This window comes from Lycium barbarum, chromosome 4 (assembly GCF_019175385.1).
Source record: "Lycium barbarum isolate Lr01 chromosome 4, ASM1917538v2, whole genome shotgun sequence".
NCBI lineage: Eukaryota > Viridiplantae > Streptophyta > Magnoliopsida > Solanales > Solanaceae > Lycium > Lycium barbarum.
The window spans coordinates 146,881,662-146,897,540 of NC_083340.1; the positions used below are offsets into that span (position 1 = coordinate 146,881,662).

The following is a 15,879-nucleotide window of genomic DNA, read 5'->3' on the forward strand; positions in this document are numbered from 1 at the left end:
ATTTTAATGAACTTTAAACATGAGAAGCATTTCACACTGTTGAAATAGTTTCTTCGGATAGCGCCCAAAACAACTCAAGTATTACTTGTATTTTATTATAGCATCAATAAATAATAGATTATTAACCGTTGTATTTTTCACATTGTTTCCCAACAATTCTATTGACCAAGATTGAGAAATATGTAAAATTGAAAGTTTTTGAATTGATCTTCTAGTTAAAAGACTAAAATAAAAATTATGGGTTCTTGAATCGATAGATCCATGAATCTACATTGTGATGCATATAGATACAAATGGTTCAATGGGAACAAGAATTTCCCAGAACATTTGGGAACACTCAGATTCAAAGTATAAGAACTATTTTCAAGTAGTATTCAATTAATTACGTGTTAATCAATATTCTATCGATTGGTCTGAACTCTGAAGTTCTTGACAAAAAGAATTTGTTTAAGCCACTTCATTTCTTTTTTTGTCCAAGTTATTTTTCTTTTTATCTAACTCACTTCCTTTTTTCCTTTGTGAGTTTCGGAAATATCCTTGATTATTAATGAAATATCCTTGATTATTAAGTCTTTATCATTTATGTCATAAAATATACTCTCTCTGTTTCAATTTATGTGAACCCATTTGACTGGACACACAGTTTAAGAAAGCAGAGAAGACTTTGAAATTTGTGGTGTTAAATGAGTCACATATATTTTGTGTGGTTATAAATCATTGCATAAAGGTAAATTGTTTTCAAATTTAGAAAGAAATCATTCTTTTTTTGCACGGACTAATAAGAAAATGAGTTCACATAAATTGAAACTGAGTGAGTATCTTATGACTACACCTTTCATTCCGGAGCCAGAACTGAGCTAGAGTATAACATATGAATTCACAGAAACTCAAATTTTTGCTCAAACTCTATATATATTAAGAAATTCATTAAATATTTGTAATTAGTTGATTGTGAACCCAATTATTATTACTACATAACTTGAAATTATTATATAAATTCATAAACTTTAAATTCTGGATCGGTATCTCATTCTAGTTCAATGCATGTGTATTTTCATCTAAATAAAGTATTAGTACACAAACTATTATTTCAAATCATTCTAATTTGAGGATTATTTGCAGTTTTATGATCCTAATTTTCTATTTATATTTAGGAGTTAAGAAAACTAGGTTAACCAAAAAAATTGACTAAATGATTTATGATAAATAGTTTCCATGTAGAGACTTCCACTTCTTTTTTCGGATGCTTCACTTTTGGTATGTTGTTTGGACTCTTCAAAAAATTTGAAGGGGTGCGTGTTGAATCCTCCCAAGGTAGTGTATTTTGGAGGATCTGACACAGGTATAACAATATTTTTGGAGAGTTCGAGCAGCATAGGTTTTTGGAACAGTGAACGCTAGAAATAACTCATATAATACTCTCCAGGTTGGAGCACGTTAGATTGTGTGGCAACGTGAGCTAACATCAACAAAAGGTTATATTCAAAATCTATGTCTAAATTGACCAGTGCCTGAGGATTCATGTCCCTTTTTAACACAAAGAAAACCATACTATACAATAAAAAAGACGTACAATTAGAAAAGTAAGTTTCATGCATCAACATCAAGTTTTGGTTATTTAGAAGTGTCATTTTTGGTACTTGTATATAGACTCTTTTTGTTTGGCAAATGAACCTCAGCTCCAGTCATTTGTCTTGTCTTCTTTTATCTCAACAAGTTGAAAGAAGAATGTGACATTTGTTTGAATGTGTCATTCGCAAGCCTCCATTTCTATACCTTTTCTATGTACAAATTATATGTATATATGACTCGAGAGATGTGTAGAGTTTGACTGAGATAAAATGGAATCAAAGGGCTTAGGAGCTCTGGCCAGTAACGAAACTAAAAGCTTCACACGGATCTAACCTATCACCTTTTGGAAATTTGATGTCCATCAAGTTAAACTTATCTCTTCTATCCTCCTTAATGTTTCCTTCATGTCAATCCTCTTATCCGGATCACTTACAGTGCAAGCAGCTCCCACATGAAGGAGTTTCACCACTTGTTCGATGGAATCTGTTGCAGACACTATCTCTGGATCAATCAATTCGGATTCTCTTTGGTCAGTTATTGCTGACTGTACCCATTGAACAACGTCGGTTCCACCCTTTTGATTGTTGAGATACTGAGAAGGGAATTTCCCCGTAAGGATCTCGAGTATTATGATTCCAAGACAATAGACATCGCATTTTGGAGAGAGTTGTTGATTTTGTATGGCTTCTGGGGCTTTATAAGCGAAAAGGGATTGAACAATTTGCGTGTTGTTGATTAGTGGATAGAAGGCATAATCTGATAAAAGTGGTTCATATTTTTCGGTTAGTAGAACGTTGCTAGACTTGAGATTTCCGTGAGGCACTGCATACGATGCAAACTCCGAATGAAGATAACACATTCCACTAGCAACTCCCTGGATGATTTTTAGGCGAGTAGGCCAATTTAGCTCAGCGTGCGATACCCCTCGATCACCTGAAAGTACATGTAAAATTTCAAATTAGGATAGTTCACATAAAAGAACAAAGTGTATATTAGGAGAAAGTTCCAAACCAGGCACTTAAGGATATAAATATACTGACAATCACAGCAAGCTTACTGGTGAAAGTTCAACTCAACTAGAATTTGGATTTTGACATGTTATTTTTTAAGAGTAAAATGTTAGTTTTTAAGAGTAAAAGTAGGCATTCTTTGAATTGAAAGTATTATCTCAGTGAATTTTGTGATCAATTGAATTTGTTGCAAATTGTTTGGTGCCACAACACAAAGCAATTCTTTTGAAAACCATGAATCCTAAAATTTGCCATTTCAAGGGATTAATAAAACAAATAGAGAAAGAATTTGGTAAGTATAGATCTTCTCCATTTGTGCATGTCACATCCTCGCGAGCTTTGCTAATCTTCTCTGTACCGTTCTAGTTTTATTGAATGTCATCGAAGGGAATGGTAAGAATAGATCAGATCGCATTAGTGGATAATATCCACTCATGCAAATGTCAGAAAGAAGTTGAACACAGTAGAAAATATGATATACGGTAGGACCTTTTTATAACAACATTTCACTATAATGACCAAGTTTTCTTTGGGATCAATTTCGTGTTATGTATATTATCTATTCTATGTAACAACATTTCGCTATAGCTGCCACAAGATATTTAGACAAACGACGTTGTTATATAGAAATTTGACTGTAGATGAATTAATATTGGAGCTGAAAGAAATTTTCATACCATGTAATAGATATAATAGGCTGCCTTTGGGAACATATTCAGATACCAATAATTTCTCTTCTTTTCTGTAATGATATGCCAATAGTTGCAATATATTTCTGTGCCTTAACTTGCCAAGTTTCCTGATTTCTGCATCAAAAACATCCCTATTCATTTTATTCATCTCTCTCAATCTTTTTACCACAACAGACATCCCATTTACCATTTTTGCCTTGTAAGCTGATCCTAATACTCCGTTCCCGAGTACCTCGGCAGCTGCCTTCATCAAATCAGGCAAGCCGAACGTACCCTTTTCGTCATTCACCAACACGAGGTCCCCCATAGCCTTCCCACCAGCCTGGGACCCAGCCCTTCGTGATGAACCACGAATCGAGTCACCTCCCTTGCTACGAATGCTCATGCTCTTCCTATTATTCGAGCTTGCCACGTGCAACCCCTCATCAAGATTCTCTTTCCCAAGCTTGTCGAAATGATCTTCCTTGCGCTTGGCCCGAAAGAGAATCGTCACCAATAGAAGGCTAACTACTATAGCAAGAATTATCCATTTCAAATTAAACCATGGTGTTCCTTGAGGTTGAGGGGTATCTCCCTTGTTGCATTCTTTCCCTAGTTGTTGCCCACATAATTCTGTATTTCCTTTAAAGGGATCAGCACCGAATTTCGACATACTTTGAGGAATTTCACCTTGTAATTTATTGTTTGACATATCAAGAGATGTTAAACTCGCTTGTGAGAAAGATGGAATATGACCTGAAAATTCATTATTTTCAAGATGAAGTTCTATTAAGTATTTCAAGTTCGCCAAAGATTCAGGAATTGGTCCTGAAAATTTGTTTCTTGAAATCCAAACTTTTTTAAGAGATCCCATTTTGGAGAAGAAATCTTTAGGAATCTCTCCTGAAAATATGTTTCCATCTATATAAAGGGATTTAAGTGCACCAAGCAAGAAAAATTCAGGGATTGTTCCTGAAAATGAGTTATTAGCAAGTTCAAGAACTCTCAGGCCTGGAAGTGCAATCAATGGACCAACATCAAGTTCTCCTGATAGGCCAGCTTCACCTAAAAGGAGGCCTTCGACCCCGTTCCCATGGCATTGAACACGCGTCCATTTCTTTTTTTTGTCACATGGACTCGTACCTTTATGCCAAGATGAATCTAAAGCTGTTGTGTTCTTTAGAGATTGTTTGAATTTGATCAATGCCTCATCCTCTGAAATGGAGAAAGAAAGATGTGGATTAGATAGAAAAGTGAGGAAGAAAATGGAGATATGAAAAAGAAAATGCTGGTGTTTTTTGGGAGAGTTTGTTTGAAGAAGGAGAAGGAGGATGAGGGGAACGGCGGCCATGTTTGTTACTAGACATGTCACCTTCCCCTAAAGAAACAAACTGCAGTTGTTGTTTCTTTGTTTCTTTTGTTGGAAGGTGTTTGATGAGTTTCTTGATTGGATTTGGTTGTTTTGGACCATGGAATGATGATGTGTCATGGTTAGGATTTGGGGGTGGATGGGTGGGTTTGAGGGGGGTATTGTAATTTTGTCAAAGATTAGTGTTAGGGTGGGTGCTAGAGGACACATAATGTTGTTTGAGAGAACAGATTTTTTAGAATTTTGGTTGGGTAGAAAGAAGGTGAATCTTGAATTGACCTTGTCTATGGTAGTAGAGGCTTTTCCGCTAAACTAATTATAGTAATTAGGAAGATTTCTACATACTTTTTAATAACTTTGTTGTACTCTTCGACTATTTCATTAGCTGTCTATATACTACTGGTTTTAAAAGGAGGGCGTGTAAGCCCCACGAGTATTTAAGTTTTAGTATTCCATAAAATAATATGATTATAATAAATATTTTTAACAAAGTAAAATTACATAAAAAATAAAAGAAAAATTTAGTATTGTCTTTTTTATTATTCATACTTTTTGTCTTTTATTTCATATAGTAACATTAGTATTTATATTAGTGATGATCAATTTAAGTAAATAAGATATTAGTCATGTGTTTTAAAGACGTTACCCAGGACGTAGGGGTGTTCATGGTCTGGTTGGACTTGGTTTGTGGTTACAAACAAACCGAACTAATTAAGTCGGTTTTTTCTAATATTCAAACCAAACCATTATAGCAGGGCCGGAGCCAGGATTTTTATCAAGGGTGTTCATATTTTAGGATAGGGGATGTGTGAGGAAAAAAAATAGCGCATGAAAAAAACACAATGCTTCTGCCAACTATCAATATGGCCCGCTGTTGCGTCAAAATATTTGCAACAGTGAATTATTCATTTAAGCTCCCACCGACACTCTACCCCTTCATAGAATTTATTACGAAATAAGCTCTACCATAGAACACTTCATCTTATGCAAGCTAAAGAATAAATAAGTAACTTACACGTTCAATGGCCTCACGCTCTTCAGGTGTAACAGTCACAGCTTGTAGGAAGGAAAAACAAAAGATTGTGACACCGAGTCTTCAGGTGTAACCGTCGGAGCAACTTAGCTATAGAGTATCTCAACCGAAGATCATGAGAAGGCAGAAGGGCAGGCTGTGGCGAGAAAGAGAAGCAAAAGGGGGTTTTTAGTTTATGAGGAAAAAAGGTGTTTTGGGTAGAAGATAAAATTTTGACTATGTTAAAACAAAATAAGTTGGCTTTTTTTAATTTTAAAAGAAAAAGTCAAAACACTTTTTAAATGTTATGGCAGGATTCGAACTCGCGTCCGCAGCCAGAGTTTGCACACTCTTAGCCGCTGGGCCATCCTTCTTTTCTATGTCAAGGTTGTTCATTACTAGTATATATCCACAAAGTTCTATATTTAATATAGGCATCTGACAATTTTTTCCGACGAAGGGTGTTCATATGACCACCCTTGAATAGGTGTGGCTCCGCCCCTGCATTATAGTATAAATTCTATCGGTTTGGTTCAATTTTTTCGAATTTTAAGAATGTATTAATATAAGACCTTTTGAATCAAATGGTAACTAAATACGGCTTTGACCGTGATCCATTCAAATCTAAGAATCTTCTTAATTAATTCATTAACTTTATTTAGGTATAGGATTATGGCTATGGGTATAGGAATTACAGAAACATAACATCTACTTTTCATGATTCTAGTAACCTCCTTACATATAGTCTTTTGATATTACACAGTCGTTCTGGAGTTTTTGTTATCTAGATTCATTGTGTTTGTGAAGCATTGGGAAGAAAGCACAGAAGTTAAAACAGAAAATGATAAACAGAAAGACAAGTCATCTACCAAATCTTTTTAAATTCCAATTGTCATTTTCTTCCCTTTAATTTGTTACGGATAAAATGCTAACTTATTAGTAGTAATTGGCATGTAAATGAGGGAATCGCAAAACTGAATAAGAGGAAAATTCTATTTGCAATTTTTTCTTTTGACCTTAAACTTAAATAGGCTACACTTTTCTTTCTGATTATTTGAATTTGTATTGGACTTGGAATGAGCCCTAATTTTTGAAGATGTGTGTGTGTGTGTGTGTAATATTTTAAATATGTATGTATCTATTGGTTTTGATTCGGGTTTTCTTGGTTTAACACCAAACCAAACCAAATGTTATCGGTTTTTTAAAATTTAAAACCAAATCAAGTCATACCAAGCCAGTTTTCGATTTATTAAGTCGGTTTGACTCGGTTTACCGGTTCAGATCGGTTTTTCGGTCTCATTTGAATACCCCTACCAGGATGTTATTGTAAAAACTTTATTTAATAATATGAAGATTTTGAGTAGTTTAGTTCAAAGTTTTAAAACATTGCTCTTAAAACATAGATAGTGTTTTTTCTTTCTTTTATTATATATATTTTGTACTTCTTTTTACAATCTTCAATATTATCTAAGAGAAACTTAAACCGTAAAATTCATCAATAAAAGTTTTTGGAGCCTCAAAACTTTGGGAGCCTGAAGCAAAAGCTTACTAGCCTCACCCTCTGGCCACCCCAACTTACAACTTGTACTTATATATAACATAATTTTACATGTATAAACAATACAATTAAATAAAAGTTATTATGGAATACACATCAACTCTAACATCTTAACGTTCAAACAATAAAAAAATCACAATTTCTTAAAACAATATTACTATCATATTGTTCATTTTATATCAATAAACTTTATCAGTATTATAATTTAAAACGTAACTCCTTCATGAATAAAATTAAAATTACTTTCAAATAGCGAAAGATTAAAATATGATAATTTTGATGCATAGGACAAAAGACCAATGACAAGTGAAAATACACAAATCGGCTATGTATTTTTAAAGAAATATTAAGTGATATTCACCCTCACGATGTTCTCAAATAGTAAATATGCAATACTACGACTTGTTATTTGAGTTACACCCAATTTTCTTATTTATATTGATGAATAACTATTAAGCATCATTCATTTGTTAAAGAATTGTGAGGGTCAATGATTATAATTAAGGAATTTAACATATAATTTATGTAAGAACTATTAGGCGAGCCCCGAGAGTTGGGCGTGTTTAGGGCATACAGTCAGGCGCTTAAGGTGTAAGCCTCACAAGAACTAAGCCCTGCACGTGAGCTCCGAGGCTTTTTGCCAGTGCCTCACCCCGGAACGAGTCCTGAAACTGCCTTTTAAAACATTGATACTACTTTCCACGTATCAGGTAACTGTGCCTTCCAGAGGCTTAGGCAAATGAGAAAAAATCATTGCTACATTGGGACTTGAACTCTGACTATATACCCCAAATGTCTTAGAATGACTTTCTTTTTATTATGGACATTATCTAAGTTAGTTTGGCACACCTCGACTATTTCACCAACTTCTTGTTACTGTTACACCCCGTACCTCGGAGAAGCACTGGTTGAATTGGAATGTAAGTATGTCGAGTTACGACTAGGTAAAACAACCTTGGAGTATGAGGAACGAGGCATTATTAAGTATATTGTTTAAGTAAAGGATGATTATGATCTCGTAAATCGTAATCGGGAAAGACTATTTTGAAACACAATAATATGGCCATTATCATGTATAATAAATGATAAATATCATGCATGGAGAGTTTCGGAAGATTTCGAGATCAAGCAAATTGAAGAAAATAAATTCGACGAAAATTTAAGAAATGTTGGGCAGATTTTTAGTCAACTTTGGAGGGGCATATCTCCTAGCATATTACGATTTTTAAGGTGAAAAAAAATCCTAAAATGAAGTTCGTCGAGTCTAGTTTATAATGAAACAAACCTCTCCTTGATAGGACATCAGAGTAAAGAATTATGAACGTTACAAACTGAACTGTCGATGCAGAAACAGGGCTGCTACAGTACTGCTACAGTACTGCCGACTTTGCCACTTATAAAAGGGTCAAAATCCCTCTTTTTTGGTCATAAAAAGCTCTCCAAATTTCCAGAAAATTCAGCAACAAAGGGGAGCAAATATACATCATAAAAATGAGAATTTTGAGCGAAATTCAAGCTACGGAATATCACTCGAGGTCCGGGCAGCGTGTTGTCGCAGTTATAATTTCGTTTGGCGTTGGAATGAGCTTGGAAACAAGTGGATATTGAAGATCTTGCCACTTTAGTAAATATAAGGTATGAATTCTTGAATCTTTCTCTTTATCAACCTTGATTAAGGAATATTTGCAAGAAATAAAAGTTGTAGTTGTTGTGTTGTTGTTGTTGGCTTATGGATAGAGGTTTGAACAACATTTTGGGTGAAAATATATATATAATTATCTTGTATAATGTTGAGGGTATTGTTTTTGTTATTATTGGTATTAATTTCGGCTTCTTTACGGAAATAAAGTTATTAAATAGTCGTATCACAAGTTGGTTAGTGGAGAAATTTAGAAAACATCGTGTGGGATGTTTTAGGAGATATTTTGGCATGGATAATGGTGTTGATGATGTTGGTATTGTTGTTGTTGATTGGTTGTTGATATTATGATTTCGGGCTAGGCATATAAACAGGAGAGATGCTGCCCGAATTTCGACAGAATTTAGAAAGATTTTAATTAAAGTTTTGAGACGAACATGATGACGAGCCTAACAATGGTATGAATGGTTATATATGTAGATTACGAGGCGACGAATAATCTTAAGTGGATTGCAAGACAAGAAGTAAGTTGGAAGTCGAGAAATTTTCCTCCAGGTATGTTAAGGGTAGTCCCCTTCTTTCTAAAGGCATGATCCTATCGTTATAAACCTTTTGTGTCGTATCATAATATCATTGATTTCGAAAATGCTAGAAGTCCACGAATTTCGTGATCCTTATGACGTTATTGAGCTTTTAAAGGCATAATTCTTTTCCTACCAAACTACGCATGAATTCCATGAAAATTTTCATTTCCAAGAATGTTAGAGATTCATGACCCTTAAAGTTTTTATGATGGTAAAGATGAATAATTTCTTTTATGATAACCATGATGATGATTACGAGGGATTTATTTATCCAAGATCCAAGGCATACGGATTTCATGTTATTATGAGATAATTTTTATTCATAGAGATTTCCATGTACATGAGCTTTATATTATTATGATGACTATGATGAGAACGATTTTATGTTCAAAGGTTCCAAGTTTATGATTTCAATGACGATATGAGAATATTGAGCTATCTTTTGACCTCTCTCAATTTAATTCATTGTTGTTGGTCTCACCTTATAATAATTGTTCCTTCAAGGTGAGACAAAGCAACGATGATTATTCCATAATATAATCGGAGGTTACTGACCTTACGTCACTCCGATGTACTCATAGCTTTTATTGGGCTCTCATGCATGCTTTATATATATGTATGTATTTTCTCACACCGCGCCGCGCTATAGTCGGCCGGGCATGGCACGTAGATGTGCACACCACTGCAGTGGGCATGTTATGATATTGCCCCGGACGCGGGCTAATGATGATAACACCGAGCCTTAATGGCCGGGCATGATATTACATATATGACACCGCGCCTTAATGGCCGAGCATGTTACTATGTATATGTATAAAAATGTTTTTTTTTAAAGGCTAAGCATACATGACATCCGCCTTACGAGGCATTCAGATGTACAGGTTATCTCTCTTATTCCTTGTTATTTTTCATATCTATGTTATGTTGTTACTCATGCCTTACATACTCAGTACATTATTCGTACTGACGCCCCTTCTTGTGGGCGCTGCGTTTCATGCCACGCAGGTGTATACAGATGAGTAGAGGATATGGCTAGAAGATGTTCCAGCTGGATTGGCGAGCTCCATTTTCTTCCGGAGTGTTGCCGAGTCAGAGTATCCATGTCATGGTATATTGATTTATGTTAGAGACTTTGCAGACAAAGTCATGTATACAGTATGCCAGTCTTGTAAGCGGCTATTTAAGCCGATGTATCATTATGCATTACTTACAGATTCATATGATTACAGATCTTATTAGACTTGAGAAAGACGAAAAGAATGTTTTCGAAAAGCTTCCATTATGCATTTCATTTCATGACTTAAGAGTCCTGTGAGATTTATAAGTATAACGAGAAGCAGCGGGTTCGCTCGGCTCTAAGTAAGTGTCGGGTGCCCATCATGCCCTACCAGGATTGGGGTGTGACAGTACCTTCCACGTGCACAAGCATTAGGTTACTCTATTCATCAAGGCTTGAACGGATAGGAAAAATCAATCGAACATTTTTTTCCCATCTTTTGGGATTTGGACCCTGGCTATATAACGTACAATGTCTAGGTGAGTTTACGCGCAACTCAATTATTTCATCAGATATTTGTTACCTCCCACCGAGGCTTGAGTAGATGAGAAAAAATCATCTAGCGTTCTTGCCTTTGTTAAGAATCCTCCATTTCATTTGAAATGTAATGTTTAGTTTCACATCCTAAATTAAAGGATCTGTGAGTCTTGGACAACAATTCATTGTCCATTGAATTCTGGATTCAATGTTATAACAGATATAAGTGTAAGATCTGATAATATAAAGAACTGTAATATTTGTCAAGAATGAATTACAAAGATCTGTCCATTTACATGAATGCATCAACATAAACAAGAATTTCTTGGTACATTGTAGTCATTTTCATTTTTGGTTGTAAGTATCATCATGTCCGAATCTTTTCTATCTTGAATGTAAAACCATCACCGGGATGCAAAAGCCTGCAAACAGGAACAAGACGAATGTTAAAAAGATGAACAAATCACATATAATTTGTTCTTAACTTTCTGGAAAATTGTCAAGATGATGGTAATCTCATACCGAGAATATGTTGTTATGTCCAGGATCAGCAAGATGTGACATTAAATTCTCAATAGGTCCTTGTCCAGTATTAACAGCTTGAAAACAAAAACCAACAAAGGCTAACATAGCGAGTCGACCATTCTTGATCTCCTTAGTTCTCAACACCATAACCGGTTCGGGTGATCCTCTTCCCCACATAAATGGATCAAACCATACTCCACCAGGATATCCAACATCTGGTTTGGGATTTTTCTTGTGAGGTACTTTTAGTTCAATGTCAACACATCCTGGATTGATTATATCAGCCCATCTTCGACCCTCGGCCCAGCCCATCAAGACAAGTTGTACAACAAATAAAGTTGTGGAGTCTGCAAAATACTCTCTTTCACCAGCATCGAACCATGAAAAGTTGTCGATGAATCCGAGACTTTCTAGCCATTCTGGAATTAGAATTCCAGCTACTGCCAGCATTGCCCATCTGCTATGTATTAGCTCAGCTTGAGCAAACCATTTCAGTGATTCTGGATCAGACCCTGTAAGAGAGACCATTATTCAGTTAAATTATCCAATTGTAGGTCATTAAAGAATACGAAGGAAAGGATAAAAAGAAAGAATCTTTAATTTTCTCCCTCCTCCCAATTTATGTGACACTCTTTCTTTTTTAGACAATCCCAAAAAGAACGAAATCTTTTATTAGTTAGTAACAATTTAACTTCAAACTTCTCGTTTTACCTTTAATGAAATGATATATAGCTACAAAATTTCTAAGGCTTATTTTAGACCACAAGGTTTAAAAGTTTTCCTTTTCCATTTAAACTCCGACCCAGTCAAACACCTTTGCATAAATTGAGACGGAGGAAGTACAAGATACAATCTATCTAGATCTAACATTTAATTCCAAACTCCGGCAACATAGCCCTATAATTTTGCGAGAAGGGGTGCCTCCTCACCAAGTAGGAGTGACCTGGCCGGGTTTGCTATTTACCAAAAACAACAGGTCTAACAAATTTGTAAGACTGTACGGACCTTAATGTCAGCCTAAAGTGCCTGAAGATCAAGGAAGTTAGTGACCTGATAATAGGAAAGCCATCAATTGCCAACTATTACTATAATGGTCCTAAGTTAGTGAAAGTCCTTGTTGGATAATTTCCGACCCCACTAAGACTTCGATCAGAAACGGTGACCTCCCACATTTTCTCCAACAATTGCATCGAAATTCATCGTTTCTCATAATTCGCAAACTATAGTGTTATTAAAACCTTGTGGCATTTATGTCATGTACCTAATCCAAGTGGATCAAAGCCAAAATCTCCAGGAAGACTGCAATTCAAGAACAAGAAAAAAAAATCATAAATCTGTAAAATGAACCATTTAGAAAAAGGAAAATGTACTAAAAACACACAAGCTTAATGTGACCTGCCATCAAGCCATTCAGGAGGTGAACTTCCAGGAAACCATAGTGGCCTATCTGGAGGAAGTGGTTCACAAACACTTGAAACTTCTTTACCAGCATTCAATCTAGTTTTTCTAGATAACAAACATGTGGTAACTTTCCTTGAAAATGTTTTTGTAGATAGCTCCCTGAATCAAGATAAAACCAGAATCTTCTGAGACATAATATAATTAAATAATTAAAAGTGTGTTCTCTGTCTAATAGTTTAAGTATCAGGATGAAACGATCACATAATTCAACATGGTATATATAATTGCTACGCAGAAAGCAAAAAGCATTTCCATATGTTTGATCCATGAAAAGAAATCGGACCCACAGGTGAGGCGATGCATCCAGACTTGGCATAATTGAATAACTAAAAGTGTGGTCTTTGTGATAGTGTAATTATTCGACAAGATGGTCACAAAACTCAACATGCTAGATATAACTGCCACCCGAATAGCATAAAAGTCTTATCAGACCCAGAGGTGAGGCGGCATGTTGAGATTTGATATAATTGAGTAACTAAAAGTGTGCTCTCTCTAAGTGTATGCTTTCAGATAAGACAGTTGCACAATTCAACGGTATATATGACTGCAACCCATGCTCTCTCAAATAGTGTATGCTTTCAGATAAGACATTCACACAATTCAACATGGTATATATAACTGCAACCCAAAAAAACAAAAAACATTTCCACATATTTGATTTATAAGAAATAATAAGACACAAGTGAGACGTTGCGTTGAGACATATCATGTTAATGTGTTCTCTCTAACAATTTAAACTTTTATCATATTGAGAAACAACCTCTCTACCTGCCAAGGTAGACGTGAAGTTTGCGTACACCCTACCCTCCCCAGACCGCTGTGACTACACTGGCTATGCTGTTGTTAGTTACGCAATTTAACAAATTGGCAAAATTTCTGGAGAAATAGAACTACAGAATACCAAGTTAAAAAATAAAAACAAATAAAAAAAAAAAGAAGAAACTGTTACTGACCTGATTGGGATGCTAGAAAACGCAGTGGAATGAATGGCTAAAGCCATGGGAAAATGGACTAAACAGAGGCAGTGTGTAATTCTTAAAAGAGAAATGTGGTAATGTTTTTGGCAGTCTGTTTAGGACAAAAAGCTTATCTACATAGAATGTGAAATGGATGATGAAGCTTACTACAGCAACACACAATGGGCCAATCAGAGTTAGAAGTTCTTGGCTTTTGTCTTTGTTTGGATATGTAGCTTGAGCTTTACATAAATTTACAAATAGCCACTTTTCAGCCCCATTAATTAAATAATAACTTTTGTCATAAAGTTTGAAATTGCACAGGTGAAATTTCATATATCATTATTGAATTTCACTTGTGAAGTTTGAACTCCATCACAGTGGCTATTTTTCAATCATAGGTTTAAAAAGTGGTTAATGAGCGTTATTTCTACCTAGAAATTGGTGACAGAGTGTTCCACTGGCTATGTTTTAAAGAAAAAAGAAGTTGGGTTATTTGGTTATATGACATAACTAAATAACCGATAAACCAAATCGAAAAATTTGAACTGAAGGGAGAAAATCCGAACCGAACCTAACTTGTTTTGGTTCGGATAGGGTGGCACTTTTTAAAAATCGAAAACTGAAAAATCGTAAAAAGTGGAATGCACACCCCTACATTTACACATGAAATAAATTAGATAGGTTATATTTCTGATTTCACACTTGTGTATCACATTAATAGGTCTTTTAACGAAAATTACCATTACTGGAAAAATAGCTTGAGCTTACACAAATTTACAAATGGCCACTTTTCAGCCCCGATAATTAAAAAATAATTTTTGTCATGAAATTTCAAATTGCATAGGTGAAATTCCATATATCATTATTGAATTTCACTTGTGAAGTTTGAACTCCATCGTAGTGGCTATTTTTCAATTATAGGTTTGAAAAGTGATCGATGCACGCTATTTCTACCTAGAAATTGGTGACAGAGTGTTCCACTGGCTATGTTTTAAAGAAAAAAGAAGTTGGGTTATTTGGTTATATGACATAACTGAATACCGAAAAACCAAATCGAAAAATTTGAACGGAAGGGAGAAAATCCAAACCGAACCTAACTTATTTTGATTCGGATAGGGTGGCACTTTTTAAAAATCGAAAACTGAAAAATCGAATGTGCACCCTACATTTACACATGAAACAAATTAGATAGGTTATATTTCTATTTCACACTTGTATATCACATTAATAGGTCTTTTAACGAAAATTACCATTACTAGAAAAATTACTTGGATTAAAAGGAGGAAACAAATTAAATTTCTTTCCAAAAATTAAACAAAAAACTTAAAGCCATCAGGTTCCCAAGTTGACTGACGTAATTGAGCCTTAAAGTCTTTGAAGCTTGAAGTGATGTGCCTAGAGTAAATTGGTAGTTATATGAGCCTTAAAGTCAACGCTATTTGGTAGTTAAATTGATTATTTACATATTTAATTTAATTCTATCATTTAAGTAAAGCAAAAATTTGACCAGAATTTGCGCAACGACGTAAACTCAGTCAAATAGATACACTCCTAAATTATCTAATCCTAGAGTAGTTATTAGCAAATCTAGTTATTCCTCTTCTTAATTTTATATCTTAAAATATTATTTGCCATATAAAAATCACAAATTTATCATAGAAACGAAAGCTCTCGATTATCGAAGGCTAAAAATATAATCTTCCGATGCAGGATCTTTAATGTAATGAAAAGTTTATCTTACTAAAATCTCAATTATATTCAATAGACACTTTTATTGAAGTTAAAGTGTTTAATAGTTATTGTCCTTAGTTGAGGTATCAAATCAAATTTAAAGCCAATTTTGAAGGGCCATCGTTTATGTATTCGACTTTTTCCTTACACTTTGTTTGGATGGTTGTTACGTATTGTTTTATAATACATCATATTATATCATATTATGTTGTATTGTATTGTTTTGATGAACATATTATTTGGATAGATTGAAT

The 15,879-nt window shown here is 34.6% G+C and overlaps 2 protein-coding genes and 1 non-coding gene across 3 annotated transcripts; all 3 read right to left on the reverse strand.

The window, feature by feature from the left end:
- Positions 1–1,543: 1,543 nt before the first annotated feature.
- On the reverse strand, positions 1,544–4,922 carry LOC132636927 (pollen receptor-like kinase 3). Its single transcript, XM_060354018.1, has 2 exons — positions 3,260–4,922; positions 1,544–2,505 (listed from the first exon to the last, which is right to left on the reverse strand). The coding sequence occupies exons 1-2, from the start codon at positions 4,602–4,604 to the stop codon at positions 1,934–1,936; spliced, it is 1,917 nt and encodes a 638-aa protein (XP_060210001.1). The 5' UTR covers positions 4,605–4,922; the 3' UTR covers positions 1,544–1,933.
- LOC132638877 (U6 spliceosomal RNA) lies at positions 2,875–2,977 on the reverse strand. The gene has a single exon (XR_009581938.1). It is a non-coding gene; the product is annotated as a U6 spliceosomal RNA (small nuclear RNA).
- Positions 4,923–11,172: 6,250 nt separating the features above from the next.
- Positions 11,173–14,091, reverse strand: LOC132636928 (photosystem I chlorophyll a/b-binding protein 6, chloroplastic). Its single transcript, XM_060354019.1, has 5 exons — positions 13,889–14,091; positions 12,870–13,034; positions 12,736–12,773; positions 11,472–11,986; positions 11,173–11,371 (listed from the first exon to the last, which is right to left on the reverse strand). The coding sequence occupies exons 1-5, from the start codon at positions 13,933–13,935 to the stop codon at positions 11,354–11,356; spliced, it is 783 nt and encodes a 260-aa protein (XP_060210002.1). The 5' UTR covers positions 13,936–14,091; the 3' UTR covers positions 11,173–11,353.
- Positions 14,092–15,879: the final 1,788 nt, after the last annotated feature.